The sequence below is a fragment of the Suncus etruscus genome, chromosome 18 (genome assembly GCF_024139225.1).
Source record: "Suncus etruscus isolate mSunEtr1 chromosome 18, mSunEtr1.pri.cur, whole genome shotgun sequence".
NCBI lineage: Eukaryota > Metazoa > Chordata > Mammalia > Eulipotyphla > Soricidae > Suncus > Suncus etruscus.
This window is the reverse complement of record NC_064865.1, coordinates 23,854,106-23,870,105: the sequence shown is the minus strand read 5'-3', so window position 1 is coordinate 23,870,105 and position 16,000 is coordinate 23,854,106. Positions and strand designations below refer to the sequence as shown.

The following is a 16,000-nucleotide window of genomic DNA, read 5'->3' as shown; positions in this document are numbered from 1 at the left end:
TGAGAGAATATCTAGGTGATTAAACATGAAACAATGACAGGAAGTATCAGCCTGCATCCTGCCCTGAGATGGAATGAATTGTAACTACGGAGAAGGTCTTCTAGCAAAGTCATCGTGCCTTTTAATCAGTGGCTTTGTTCTAGAGTACATGCATTACACAAGGCTCTTTTTATAAAACTGTAACCCAATTTGGGTTTCTTTTTTTGGGGGAAGGGGCATACCCAGCTCTGCTCAGGGGTTACTCCTGGCTATGAGCTCAGAAATTTCTGCTGTCAGCAGCAGGGAATATGAAATGCTAACAATCGAATCCCGGTTGGCAATGTGAAAGACAAATGCACTAACCGCCATGCTATCATTTCTCCCCAAACTGTACCCAATTTGAATAGGTATTTATTGAATCAAGTCATCAATCATAATAGAAAAATCAGTATTTTAAATATATATGGTAATTGGAGTAGCTCATTTTATACTTTATATTTTATTTAGAGGAATTTAGAAGTATTTAATATACTTTTGTTTAGGTTAACTTTTTAAGTCAGAAATAAGATGTCTTAATTTCATATTTTAATGTTTTTTTGAAAAATATTAAAACAAGAAATAATAATTAAAATGTTATCTTTTAAAAACTTTATGAAGAAATTATATGAGAATATCATTTACCAAATTAAATTCTGCATGCCTAGGTTGGGCTAGAGAGAGAGTACTACTAGCAGGGTGCTTGCCCTGCAGTAAGCAATTTGAACTTAACCCCAGAATGGTCCCCAAAGACCGAGAAGAGTAAGGAGTAAGCCCTGAGCACCACAGATATGGTCAAAAAAAGGGGGAAAAAAAAGAAAAGTTAAGAAAAAAATCTTATGCTATAATATCAAAGTTGAATTATATTTTTTCATGAAATCTCTAAATTTTCTGTAGCATGTGATTATCTTCTTTAGTCTATCTTTAAATCTAAGTTGTCTATATTTAATATAAATATCAAGAACATGAACAGAAATAACCTACTCTTCAGAGAATTTGCATTACAAAAATTAATGAAAGATAAACTTTATGATAATCTTTTCAGATTGTACTGTAGTTATACAAGAAAATAATAGAGACTTTACAGGGATGAAGCTGTTCACTATATCTCAAATGACAATTACCATTAATATGAGCTAATGGTTGAGTTTACCAAAGATTGAGAAAATCAGATCATTGATGAAGTTCAGTTACTACTTCCAATGACTTCCACTCATAGGAACTGGTGTATATACTAACAAAACTTGAGACAGTCAAATTTTTAGCTCACTAACTTCTCAAAAGTTTCATGTAATTCTTTCACACTACTCTCTAGCCACTTCCAAAACAGCCCTGATAGAAACACAGGGTTAAAATAATTATCCTCCTTTAATTCCACTGTCCTTTCAACCTTCTAATTCCACAGGGAAAAGTATTTTCATGCTTTAATGTCCAGTGCAAAGGCTTTGCTTCCTTCAGACCTGTCTCTCCAGAAAAAAAAATGACTATGATATTGTCTTCCACATGAGACTATTCAACTTTCTATTGTCATCTGTTTGAATTTAATGTTTCCTCTTCTGAATTTTAAATAGTTTCATCAATGTGGAAATTGCTTTTTCATATTTAAACTCTAGTATTTAAATTAAATATAAATGATATTTATGAAGTGAATTAAATAACTCAAAATTAAGATAACACATAGAAAGAGACATCTTAAAATTTTTGATAAGCAACTGAGATTTTGGAAATTACATTAGATAAAAATCAATTGTGCTTACACAGAGATATATAGACTTCTGAATAGTTTCTCCCCCAACTTCCTATGTAGACACAGGACAGTAATTTATTTCTCTATTTTACATAGGTTTAGTCTAAAGCTTCATTGCTGAGTTTGGAATTTTGTATCCACATCTCTTATAAACAAAGAAAGCAGGAAAAAAAACCTTATTATCATGTATAAAGTTTGGAGGTGTCCTAGGAGAGTAGCTAGTAATTTAGTGGAGGAAATGACAAGAAGGAAATTGTTTGTGTCTCAGGAACCATGTGCAATTCCAAGATAAGAAAAACAGTTGCTAATTTGAGTATAAAAGCAGGAAATATGATACACTTATTTCCTTTTATGCAAACGAAGTATATGACAGGTTGTGAAAATTATTTTCTCTTGCTGTACCACAGACATAAGAATCAAAGTGCTTATTTTGATTACTGGCTTTTCTTTCTGTTTTCTTTCTCCCTTTTCCTTCTTGTAGATAGGATGGCTAATAATACAAGTTTAGGAAGTCCATGGCCAGAAAACTTTTGGGGTAAGACATTTTCTTTCATTATTTCTATTATTTCATTTCTTTCATTATTTTCATTTAAAATTAGGATACAAAATGTATTGCAGGTTGTATTAAAACATTGATAATTTTGGAGATATTTGTTTTCGGAAAATAGATTACATAAAGTCTTCATAGCTGTATTACAAAACTAAAGTTTTATTCAATATCTGGAGAAGGCTATAAAGATATTTAAGGAAATCTAGACAAGAAATATTTATTTTGACCAATTTCATTTAAAAATAATGATCCTAAATTGAGAAAATCAACAAAAGGTCAAGTGATTGTTATTTGGAATGTGATGTTTATTTTATTGGAAAATTGTTTTCTTTGTTTAAGGCTATAACTGTTATATTTAATGAAACCGAGAATTTCTAAATCTAATATTAATGTTTCTAAATATAATATTAATGTTACAAATTTTAACTTTCAGAACATAGATGGTAGTAGATACCTATTAAAATAAACTGAATGTGCTAATTTTGAGTTATGAAAACTGTAGAAAGAAAGTATAAAAGTTAATTGGAAATAGCACGTAACTTTTTACAAGGGAGGATGAAAACAAAAGTGAGGTGGTTGGAAAAATAATGCTAAAGTATTGTGGTATTATTAACATCATCAGTAGAATGACTGAAGACAAAACGACCATTATTCATGGCTAGACTGAGGAAAAAAAATATCCTAAACTATCAGCATCAATTTTTCTTCAAAATTGTGGAAATATTTTTAAATAAAGTGGCAATTTTACTTGAATCCAGAATTTAAAAAACAATATGGAGTTCATGAAGAAATCCTCCTTGCTAGTCAAGTTTTGAATTCTATTAATGAATTATTATCAATATGTGTAAAGGAATGCTTTGAGAATTTTCAGATGAGAAGCTTCTCTAATAAGTTCAAATCACAGTCATAGACAAAAAACAACTAGTTTAATCAACAAGGATTTATGACTGACTCAAATGCCAGAAGAAGTAAAAATGGACATATTGTATATGACAACACCTTTTACTAAGAAGAAAATTAATTAAGTTGGTGCGTGTAGAAAATGGCTTTGCCAATAAACTCTTTTAGTTTGAATTGAGGGAATCTATGTATGCTTGTTTATGGTTACGGGGAATCCTCAGTTGTGGAGAAAGTGTATAGCATGCAACACACCCTGAATAATAGCTAGCTTGCAATCACTTCATTTATCGCCATCAAAATGAGTAAGAATAAATTAATTCAAAAGTAATATAACTTTGGTAGCAAATTTAATCTGTGAGAGCTAGATCCATTTTTTCAGACCATTTATAGCTTATTTTCAAATTCCCATTTATAGAAAGTAAAATAATTGTCAACGGATTAAAATCATAGTTAACAATTATTGAAAACAAAGCTGAATTGATGGAGAATGTTTTATAGGAGTCTATCAATCTTAAGAAAAGCATTTTGAAATATAGAAATCTGTTCTTGAAGGGGAATTCAAATATATTGTTTTAGATAGTTTCTAGTGTTTCTTTTTATGTGAATACAATGAAAAATAGATGGAAATAATGGAAACCAGGAAGAGGATTGTGATACTGATAAGCACTAACAAAGCTAATACAAGTTCACTGAGCAGATATAGTGTTGGTTACTTTAGGGAAATACAAAGTATATTATTTCTTCTGGATTACAAATATTGGGTAAATAAAATGTAAAGCTACAAATGTAAACATATATGATACAAAATTCTTTTATATTTTCTCTAATTGTATCTAAATTGACATGTATTTTATTATTAGTTTTCTCAATTTAGAAAATCTTTTTTTATTAATATCTTTATTTAAACACCTTGATTCCAAACATGATTGTAGTTGGGTTCAAGTCATGTAAAGAACACCCCCCCCCTTTACCAGTGCAACATTCCCACCACCAATGTCCCAAATCTCTCTCTTCCCCACCCCACCCCTGCCTGGAGTCCAGACAGGCTTTCTACTTCCCTAATTCATTCATATAGTTATGATTGTTCTCAGTGTAGTTATTTTTCTAACTGCACTCACCACTCTTTGTGGTGAGCTTCGTGTGGTGAGCTGGACCTTCCAGCCCTCCTCTCTTTGTCTCTGAGGATTATTGCGAAAATTTCTTTTATTTTTCTTAAAACCCATTGATGAGTGAGACTAAAATCTTCTAATTTACAATACAGCACGATTTGGTATTGCTTGGTATTTCAAATAAAAAAAAAAAAGACTAGCTTAAAACGATAAGGCTTAAACATTGAACCATAAACCTTTCCCAGGCTTACCACACTTAAACTGCATAAAAGTCATCTTATAAATATAACTTTCTGGTTTTATAATATGTATTAAAAATAAGATCATTTTATCAGATTATTATCACAAATTATATTGTGTATGTTCATAGTAACCACCCACTTGACTAAAGCATACTAAATGTTCAAGCATTAAAGAAATTTTAGTGTAAATTTAGGTAACTAAATTAGTCGAGAATGACAATAGTTTGTATATCTTGCTAATGCTCCCCTTAGTGATTTTCTTTCTCTAAGATCATTATCCATATTGTGTATGTAAACATTTAAATAGAATTATTAAGTTACTTACCCTACCCTGATCGTGATTGTGCCCTACCCTAGGGTGTGACCTGGCATTCTGCTCCCACCCTAGGGTGGTATCTGAATCTGCTCCCACCATTAGGTGGTACCTGATCCCACCATTGGGTGGTACCTGATTGGGGGGCATAAAAGCAAGGGTCTGTGGAAGGCGAGAGGCTTGTTTCCTGGGGCCTATTCTTGGGCCTTTTGGCTTCGGCCTCTTCACAGAATAAAGAGCTGTTTTCTTCGGAAGCCTGACTGCCTGTTGGCTTTCTTCCCGCCGCATTCACCTCAGAACCACCGACTGAACAGGGTAACAGACGTGTGGTCCGTGCTGGAGGAGAAAGGCCTCATCCTTCATCCCTCCATCAGTCAACCTCTTCAGGGGCTGACTTGCAACAATCCATAAAAGCAATAAGAAGTATGAACTGTGAGTTTTCTTAGCATGGCTTTACTAAAATCATAGACAACTATCATTTAAGCTTGGATCTCTCCCTAGGTTTCCACAGTTCTAATACAATAATTCTTTGGTTATAGTTTCTAATGTAACATGTATTTTTTCCCCTCTTGGTTAACATTATCAGAAATTGTAGAAGTTATTGGTTTAGAAATTTATATCTGTTTACCTCATTAAATCCTCAAAAAAACTTCGGTGTCTGTTCTCAAGAACAGAAAAGAAACTAATGCAATACAAATACAATTTATATGCCTATGTTAGTCTGGAATAATACAAAGAAACATGATTAAACACCAATATATTATGGTTTAGAAATATGACAGAAACTAAGTCCTCTTTAAAAAAAATGAAAAGCCTTATCTGTTCATAGAAATGCTCATGAAGTAAAGAGGTAATTTTGGGAAGATAACTTTCATAATTAACCTATAACTACTCCTTAAGTTGTCAGTGTGTTAGTTTATTCTGAAGTATTGAATGAATACTTACAATATCATAGAAAATATACAAAGTGACAGTGAAATAATCAGGCAGTTATAAATAAGAAGAATTTCAAAGCATTCCGGTGGCATGTGATTAACATACCTGCTGAAGCAAAAGCCTACAAAAGTACGCTTGTAGAATTGTGAGCAACTTGACAGATCAGTGTCTAATTTTAATTAAATGTACAAGTTGGACAAAATGTAATGTAAGTTTAATTTTATGACTTCAGGTTTTCCTCATGTTTCCATTCCCCTTTTCTCTGATGTTGGAAAGAGATGGGGAGAACATGGGGATTTGATAATATTTTGAATATTGGAGGGAGAGTCTCTGGTATAAAAACGTTCTTTCCTCTGCTGACAATCATTGATATTCATTTCTCATTTTTCTAGGCACTTTGCCCTGTATCTTTCTTGCCTCCACAACTAAAGATATCTAGAATATAGTTCATTTGGTTTCTGAGACTTTTATTAAGGGCATGATATTCTTTTTTAGAAAAAGCCTCTGACCTATTTGGCCTATTTAGGTATATTTATATTTGTTCCAATGACACAAAGCAATGGACTTCATCTGCCATAACTCCAGAACTACAGTCCCCAAATCTCAGAAGCTTATGTCCTTGTCATTAAATGATTCTCTGAGCTGATTACTGCTGCTTTCTGTTGACATCAGTAAAGTCACTTTTCAGATATCAGAACCATTCAACTTTAGACCACTAGATGGTGACCTCTACTAACGTTTAATACTAAGAGAGAATTTGAATCCCTTTGTTTTTGGAATAAAATTGGAATCCAGACTGTGAAAAGCTCAACATTCAAAAAGCCTTATAGGGAGCCATTAACCCATTAACCAGAAGGTGTGAAATGAGTTAGGTAATTTATGCCACACTTGCTATTGATAATTACCATTTAGTAAGAACCTATACATTGACTTTATGTAATACTTTATAGAAACAGATTGATAGGATAAGTAGGAGGCATTGGTGGAGAGAAGTGGACACTGGAGAAGGGATTGGTATTGAAAAATTTTATGCCTGAAACCTAAGCATACAGACTTTGAAATCTTACAGTGACTAACTTTTAAAAAATAATAACCTGATGAGTTGAAGTTTTTTTTTTCTCAAGATTATTGAGAAAAGATAAAGTTAACTGTCTTTAATAAAGACTATCACTGACAATGTACTATCAAGTACATTTTCTTTTATAGTAGGTTTTAAAACTGTGAATGTTTAGAATTAGAATGTTGTCTTTATTATTGATGGTTTGTTGAGTTTTTGCTCAATAGTTGGAATCAAAAACAAATTATTAGCTGTGGGGGCCGGGCGGTGGCGCTGGAGGTAAGGTGCCTGCCTTGCCTGCGCTAGCCTAGGACGGACCGCGGTTCGATCCCCCGGCGTCCCATATGGTCCCCCAAGAAGCCAGGAGCAACTTCTGAGCGCATAGCCAGGAGTAACCCCTGAGCGTCACAGGGTGTGGCCCAAAAACCAAAAAAAAAAAAAAAAAATTATTAGCTGTGGTAAAAGAAAAAGACTCCCTGTAGAACACCATTATGAAACAGACTGGATTTTAATTATGATTTTTACATTGCTCTAACATTTCTTTTTGGGGGGCTATAATTCTTTTTTTAATTTTTTTTCTTTATTTAAACATCTTGATTACATATATGGTTGTGATTAGGTTTCAGTCATGTAAAAAACATCCCCTTCACCAGTGCAACATTCCCACCACCAATGTCCCAAATCTCCCTCTATCCCACCCCACTGCCACCTATACTCCAGACAGGCTTTCCAGTTCCCTCATTCATTCACTCACATGATTATGGTAGTTCTCTGTGTAGTTATTTCTATAACTGCACTCACCACTCTTTGTGGTGAGCTTCATGAAGGGAGCTGGAAGTTCCAGCCCTCCTCTCATTGTCTCTGAGGATTGTTGCAAAAATGACTTTTATTTTTCTTAAAACCCATAGATGAGTGAGACTATTCTGCGCCTCTCTCTCCCTCTGACTTATTTCACTCAGTATGATAGATTCCATGTACATTCATGTATAGGAAAAAATCATGACTTCATCTCTCCTGACAGCTGCATAATATTCCATTGTGTATATGTACCACAGTTTCTTTAGCCATTCATCTGTTGAAGAGCAACTTGGTTGTTTCCAACCTTGCTGTGTGCCTTTAATTTATCTTAGAGATCACTGTGAGTTTGATATGTAATGCTTCCACCCAGGTAATTTTGCTCTAATCTCTTTGCTCACAGAGAAGTATGACTCATTCCTTTATCCTCCAAGGAATTACATGATACCTTCCATCATCTGACCCCATGTACTCTAGGCCAATGTCACCATCATTGTTCAGTTGAATGACACCCTTCTTTACTAAAATCTTCTAGATTATAAACTGTACCAGAGTTGATACTATTTTCTTAATTTCTATCTGAACACTTAGCTCAGCACTTAATAACTAGTCTAGTGTTTCACATACTAGGTGAAGGAAAGGAATAAATTATTATCTCCTGGACATCTAGCTGCTCACAGCTTCTATCTAAAATGCTCTGCTCTTTTTGTTTCAGGCATACTAACCTTTTTAGTCAGTTAGAATCTTTATAATTTGTTTATGTTTCCTTCTATTTTGGGAACCCCTTGAATTCTGATTACTCTAAAGGCTATTCTTCACATACTTGTATAAACATAGACCACTCTACTTTTGGTCAAAGTACTATCCAGGGATCCCTGAAATTCCATTAATAGAGTGAAGCTCATCAATTTTATTTTCCTCTTAAGTCCTTATCTAAGTAATTCCAAATATCAAGAAAATCATGCCAGGAAAATTTAAATGCATTTTCCTAAGATTTTTATACCCTGTCCTTTAGTCTAATGTTCCTGTCTATTTGTAGAAAGGAGTGAGTATTCCCACCACCACCATCTGCACACATTAAAATGCTTGGAGTCATTCTTAACATTTCCTTCTCACTGTAGAAAAGTGTGGCTGGTTATTATTAATAGTGTTGAGGGTTGGGGGTGTTTCTTTTGGTTGCTTGTAATTTTCATTTCCTTGAAAGATTTTAAGACACCTTTATTTAGATATAATTAATGACATTTAATTTGCTTACTTCACATGTGCAATAAACTTATTTTGATTATAGCCTCAGGGTGTGTGATCATCCTACAATCTAACTGGAGAACGTTCTGTCCTTCAAATAGAAAGTTTGCACTGGCTGTCCCTCCTGTTCCTTCCCACCCCACCCCAGTTACAGGCAATCATTAATCTACATCATATCAGCATGATTTGTTGCATGTAAAAAGTTCACATAAATGCAATGACAGGATAGAATACTTTTGAAATTGGATTGTTTCTTCTTTCTTTTTCTCTCCCTCATTCTCTTCTTCCTCTTTCTGTTCTTCATATTCTTCCTTTTCATTTTTTTCTTTTCCTTTCTTTTTTCTTCTCCTCCTTAATCTTCAAATCTTCAATCTTCATTTTCTTCTCCTCCTTCATTTCTTCATCTTCTTCCTCTTTTTTCCTCCTCCTATTCCTTATTCTCCTCTTCTTCTTCCTCCTCCTCTTCCTCCTTCTCCTCTTTCTTGTTCTTGTTGTTGTTTTGTTCTTCTTCCTGTTGTTGTTGTTGTTTTGTTCTTCTTCTTCCTGTTGTTGTTCTTCTTCCTGTTGTTGCTGTTCTTCTCCTCCTCCTCCTCCTCCTCCTCTTCTTCTTCTTCTTCTTCTTCTTCTTCTTCTTCTCCTTCTTCTCCTTCTTCTTCTTCTTCTTCTTCTTCTTCTTCTTCTTCTTCTTCTTCTTCTTCTTCTTCTTCTTCTTCTTCTTCTTCTTCTTCTTCTTCTTCTTCTTCTTCTTCTTCTTCTCCTTCCTCTTCTTCTTCTTCCTGTCTAAGACTACCTTCTCACATCTCTCTAGGCACTTGTAACTCCTTTTCATAGGGTAAATGCGCTAACAAATCAAACTTTTTCAATTTTTTTACAATTTTTTTCAGAATTGATTTTTCTTTTCATGCAAGGTTATATATAAAACATGGAAGACAATTATTGGTATATATATCTATATTTTTATTTTTATTGTCAAAATTTTAGTATTCTTATACTTCTAATATGCTGAAACCATGGGTTTTGTATAATTTTACTTGCTCATTTTATGTTCTTCTCTGGGATTTTGTAAAATATTTTGGAAATTCTGATTTATAAAATTAATTTGTCATTTCCTTGCAACCTACTAATTCCAATTACTTCATTTTTTAGGTTCCAAATATTTGTGGCACCAATATTTATGTATTAGTTCATAATTTTCATATTTAACTAAGAAGGTTAACTTGGGGGTTAACTGTATTTATTGTGTTTTGACAGTATGACATACTCTCAGAGATTATGTTATGATTAGAGATTAGGCTATAATTCAATACTATATTTATAAATTTTAGAACAGACCTAGGTCTAACAAATCTATCCTAAAGAATAATTAATCACATTTCATTACAAAAAGTTTATTATTTAGATTTTTATAAGCAATTGTTTAAAGGATTTTCATAACCATTTGTAAATATGAAATTGAAAACTAGATACAATAAATATATTCTTTATACAAGATACATATATTTCAATGTAATGTGGAAGTATACCTAAATATATATTTTAAACATTATTAAAATCACTCCCATGTATTTACAAAATTTTGTTTTATTTATGAAATATTGTTAGATATTAGAATGAGATGTTAAGAATCTTGGGGATCATAAAATCTAATTTATTTATTGCTACTCCTGGAGATGCAATACTGGGATTGAACCCTGGTCAGCCCATGCTAGGTGAATATTGGTGCATATCATGGCAATTCAGGGGATAGGAATTTCACTATTACAAATAGAATATAATATCAACATGAATTAGAGCTTTGGGTTTAAGAAAGATCCCAGTAATTTGTATAGATTAAGTCATCAATGAGGGGACATTCAGGAGTTCAGAAAATACAACATAAGGCAAGAACCTTAATTTCTGTACTATCTCTCCTTGATGGCAAGAATTTCAAAACATCTGTACCCCTCCTCTTTTTCTCTCAGTATTCAGTGAATTGACTGCTAGTCCAAAATTATCTCAGTGTGAATTCCTTAGATAAGTAGGTAGACAAACATATCTACTTAACGGTTACTTGAGTTTGAAATTTAAGATTCTTTTATCCAAGTGCCGATACTTGAAATGAATCTTGAAAAATGAGTTTCAAGACAGAAATTTTAACATTTCATCTTGACATAAGTAAAAATACATAGACAAGTATAGATTGAGAGATTAAGAATTATTTTAGAATAGTAAGCACATCAACCTCTTTAGATCATGAAAAGGAGAATGGGGAATTGTGGTTGTGGTAAAGCTGATGGATTATTCCAAGATCTCATTTTATCGAAGTAAGGGCTCTATTACCTAGTTTCACTCATGAATAAGAAGTAGTAAGGTAGAAGTGCCATTTTGGAAAATATATTTTTTCCACCCAAAACAGGAAATTTGAATGAACAAAAATTCTGTGAATTTGGTGAATATTGGTGCATATCAGTGATGCATGGCAATTCAGAGGATGGGAATTTCACCATTCCAACTAAAATATAATATCAACATGAACTAGAGTTTGGGGTCAAGAAGGAGCCCAGTAATTTGTATAGATTAGGTCATCAATGAGGGGACATTCAGGAGTTTAGGAAACACAACATAAATCAATCAGCACAACCAGGTCTAGCACAGTGTTTCCTGACCCCAAAATCTGAGGAAGTAAGACATCATGAAACCTGCAGGTGGCAGACATTTGTGGGATTTATGAAAGCTGAGGAAAAGGCAAAAATCAAGGTGACTAAAATTTGTTATCAATTTTTGGCGCATTACAAAGTGATGTAATTGAAAAGGAAATAATCTCTGAACTATATTAGCAAACCTACAAAAATATGATTAAGGACTATTTTTTAATAAAATGGGATTTTTATTACTTGTTTCTTCATATTCTATGTTGCTAACATAGAATAAGCAATGTGAAATGTGACAGTGAAAACGTTAATCTGTGGTCTTTCATCTTACTTCCATTAATTGACACCCAGCACCCTCTTTTATTTTCCTTTATTAAATATTGATTTGGGGCCAGTGATAGTCCATTGGGTAGGGCACTGAACTTGCACATGGTTGACCTGCATTTGAACCCTTCACTGCTATGGTCCCCTCATCCTCAACAGATTGATCTTTGAGTATAGAAAAAGGAATAAGACCCAAGCACCTCCAGGTGTGACCAACCATCTCTCTCTCTCTCTCTCTCTCTCTCTCTCTCTCTCTCTCTCTCTCTCTCTCTCCTCTCTCTCACACACACACCAACAAAAAATTAGGCTTGAATTTTATCCTTTCTTCCCTAGTATTATTGTTGCATTCTACTCCATGTTTTTAGTTGATTGCCTATTGATAACTCAAACGACTTGTTTGTTTCTTCATTTCAGAAAATCTAATAACGTCCTTCACCGTGTCCATGGCAATTGGGCTCGTAATTGGAGGACTGATTTGGGCTCTTTTGGTTTGTTTGTCTCGAAGAAGAGCCAGTGCCCCCATCTCCCAATGGAGTTCCAATCGCCGACTAAGGTCTTCCTACACCCATGGCCTCAACAGAACTGGATTTTATCGCCACAGTGGCTGTGAACGGCGGAGTAACCTTAGCTTGGCCAGTCTCACATTCCAGAGACAAGCTTCCATGGACCAAGCCAATTCTTTTCCAAGAAAATCAAGCTTCAGGGCTTCAACATTCCATCCATTTTTGCAAAGTCCACCACTGCCTGTGGAAACTGACAGCCAACTGATGGCCCTCCCTACGTCCAACATCTCCTCCTCCGTCCACAGTTTGGGCCGACCCGATTTTCACTGGTCCAGCAACAATCTGAGACTTGACATTTCAACGCCTCCTCCACCCGCCTATGAGTCTATCATAAAGGCCTTTCCAGATTCCTGAATTAGGGGGCTTCATATTGTATTATTTCTAAATTTCTTGTATTTTTTTAAAGAAAACCATAACAGAGTAAAATATCATTTTGATGTCATGGTTCAAATACAATGCCAAGCTAAAACAATACTGATGCAAGCTGGACATTACAAGAATAAAATATACAAGTGTAAAAAGTGTAAGCTGGATATCACCAATATAAAACATTTGGATACTTTTTCTTTTTTATCTTGCTAAAAAGTAATTATTTCCCAAGTAGTATATTTGTGTCATTTGCATTCAATGTAAATATAAAATTAACATTTTAATTCAATGTTTAAAAAATTGTGATTCCAATTTAAGAATAAGTTGTGATAGCCTATACATGTGTACTGTAATAAATGCTTTAGATATTTGTAGTTTACAATTCTCATTTTCCAAAGTAAATATTTAAAGAGGTAAAAATCAGCTTTTTACTTAAGTAAATACTTCTCTTTTAAGAAATTGAACTTTTGGTCTGAGTTGATAGCAAAGAAGAGAGGGTGTTTACAGAGATTGGCATACATCACAAAGAATGAGAACAATCAGTGCTGGCGGGGATGTGGAGAGAAAAGAACTCTTATCCACTGCTGTAGGAATGCCGTCTAGTCCAACCTCTATGGAAAGCGATATGGAGATTCCTCCAAAATCTGGAAATTGAGCTCCCATTCAACCCAGCTATTTCACTCCTAGGGATATACCCTTAGAACACAAGAATACAATACAAAAACCCCTTCCTCACACCTATATTTATTGCAGCACTATTCACAATAGCCAGACTCTGGAAACAACCAAGTTGCCCTTCAACAGACGAATGGCTAAAGAAACTGTGGTACATATACACCATGGAATATTATGCAGCTGTCAGGAGAGATGAAGTCATGAAATTTTTCTATACATGGATGTACATGGAATCTACCATGCTGAGTGAAATAAGTCAGAGGGAGAGAGAGGCGCAGAATAGTCTCACTCATCTATGGGTTTTAAGAAAAATAAAAGTCATTTTTGCAACAATCCTCAGAGACAATGAGAGGAGGGCTGGAACTTCCAGCTCCCTTCATGAAGCTCACCACAAAGAGTGGTGAGTGCAGTTATAGAAATAACTACACAGAGAACTACCATAATCATGTGAGTGAATGAATGAGGGAACTGGAAAGCCTGTCTGGAGTATAGGTGGCAGTGGGGTGGGATAGAGGGAGATTTGGGACATTGGTGGTGGGAATATTGCACTGGTGAAAGGGGTGTTCTTTACATGACTGAAACTTAATCACAATCATATATGTAATCAAGATGTTTAAATAAAGGAAAAAATAGTGGAAAAAAATGACAGTCACTTCTCATAAAAAAGAAAAAGAGAGAAGAGAGGGTGTTTGCCTCGCAGTCTACCTAGTTCCATCTCTAGCATCCTATATGGTCCCCCAAGCCTGCCAGGAGTCTTTCTGAGCCCAGAGCCAGACATAATCCCTGAACTGCCACAAGATGTGGCAGAGGAAATAAATAAAGGAAGGAAGGAAGGAAGGAACAAGGAAGGAAGGAAGGAAGGAAGGAAGGAAGGAAGGAAGGAAGGAAGGAAGGAAGGAAGGAAGGAAGGAAGGAAGGAAGGGAGGGAGGTAGGGAGGAAGGAAGGGAGGTAGGGAGGAAGCAAGGAAGGAAGGAAGGAAGGAAGGAAGGAAGGAAGGAAGGAAGGAAGAAAGGATAGAAGGAAGGAAGGATGGAAGGAAGGAAGGATGAAGAAAGGAAGAAGAAAGGAAGAAAGAAAGAAAGAAAGAAACAGAAATAGAAAGAAACAGACAGAGAAAGAAAAAAGAAAGAAAGAAGAAAGAAAAAGAAAGAAAGAAAGAGAGAGAGAGAGAGAGAGAAAGAAAGAGAGAGAGAAAGAAAAAGAAAGAAAGAAAGAAAGAAAAGAAAGAAAGAAAGAAGAAAGAAAGAAAAGAAAGAAGAAAGAAAGAAAGAAAGAAAAAAAGAAAGAAAGAAAGAAAGAAAGAAAGAAAGAAAGAAAGAAAGAAAGAAAGAAAGAAAGAAAGAAAGAAAGAAAGAAAGAAAGAAAGAAAGAAAGAAAGAAAGAAAGAAAGAAAGAAAGCAAAAAAGAAATTTGCTTTGTGTAGAGTGAGAAGGAATCTTTTAAAAATTGTGGTCTTAAGGCCAGGGATATAGCTCATATAGCACTGACCCAATAAGTACAAAGTCCATTGTTCTTCTCCACCCTTCACCTCTCCACTCCATCGCTCCCATGACAAGCTCCTCTGCCCAAGAGTCAGATGTGGCCCTGGTGGCCCCTAAGCACTACTAACTGTGACCCTGGTGGTCTCCAATTATCTCAGTGGCAGACATTGTGAATGACTTTGATGGCCCATGGCTTGAGTATGGTTGAATTCTGTTAGAAGTGACTCCAAAATTGTTTGACTTCCACTGAATTATTAAGACACAAAATTACAACAGAAACTTGTAATGTTCCTCAACACCCCTCATTTAGAAGTTAGAGAATCGAAGGAAGATTTGATTTAATTCTGTATTGTTAAAGAACATTCAATGTTGTGATTTTTTTCCCTCATATTACTTTTGTGATTTTTCAATGTTTGCCTATGTTTGGTAAACATTTTAGATTTACTAACATGATAGTTTACTTTTCTTCACTGATGTACTTGGATTGTTAAAGAGGTAGCAAAAGCTAATACAAGCCTTTTGTCCTAAAAATTCCCTCACCATTGAAATTTTATTTTTCTTAGCAAAATATTTTCCTTCTAAATATAGAAACTGTCAAAGAAGTTTAGGGAATTTCCCTTGTAATCACACAGACAAATAAGCTTTCCTGAGGAAAAATAATGTATTTAAAAATATATCACATATTTGAAAAGAATTATTTCTGTATTGACTTATCAGATGTCATTAATTGTTTGTTTTGGATTTCAAACTCAGATGTTCTGAATAATTCCTGGAAAAAATATTAAGACAACAATGTTATCTTATTCTTGGTGCTGTATTTGGGGGACTATTCTATAGGAGGTTACCCTTTTAGAGGAAGGTCCCTCTCTCTAAATGGACACCAATTAATAAGATTCTATAATCTGAGATGCTCCATTTTATTTTAGGACAGGAGATCACCCAAGTCTTTCTCAAAAGGCCTGTGGTTTGGTTGTAATATAATGAATATTTAGCTTATGTTGTTATTTGTTTCTCTGAATTTTTGGTGAGGAGAAAATGTACTCTTAAT

The 16,000-nt window shown here is 34.4% G+C and overlaps 1 protein-coding gene across 1 annotated transcript; it reads left to right on the top strand.

The window, feature by feature from the left end:
* Positions 1 to 2,113: 2,113 nt before the first annotated feature.
* On the top strand, positions 2,114 to 12,916 carry MYCT1 (MYC target 1). The gene is made up of 2 exons (XM_049765428.1): positions 2,114 to 2,297; positions 12,278 to 12,916. The coding sequence occupies exons 1-2, from the start codon at positions 2,114 to 2,116 to the stop codon at positions 12,778 to 12,780; spliced, it is 687 nt and encodes a 228-aa protein (XP_049621385.1). The 3' UTR covers positions 12,781 to 12,916.
* Positions 12,917 to 16,000: the final 3,084 nt, after the last annotated feature.

Bases quoted from the DNA above. Each gene is read 5' to 3' on its own strand.
- MYCT1 (XM_049765428.1), top strand. From the start codon at position 2,114: ATGCAAACGAAGTATATGACAGGTTGTGAAAATTATTTTCTCTTGCTG. The intron at 2,298-12,277 runs GTAAGACATTTT...TCTTCATTTCAG, and splicing joins ATGGCCAGAAAACTTTTGGG to AAAATCTAATAACGTCCTTC.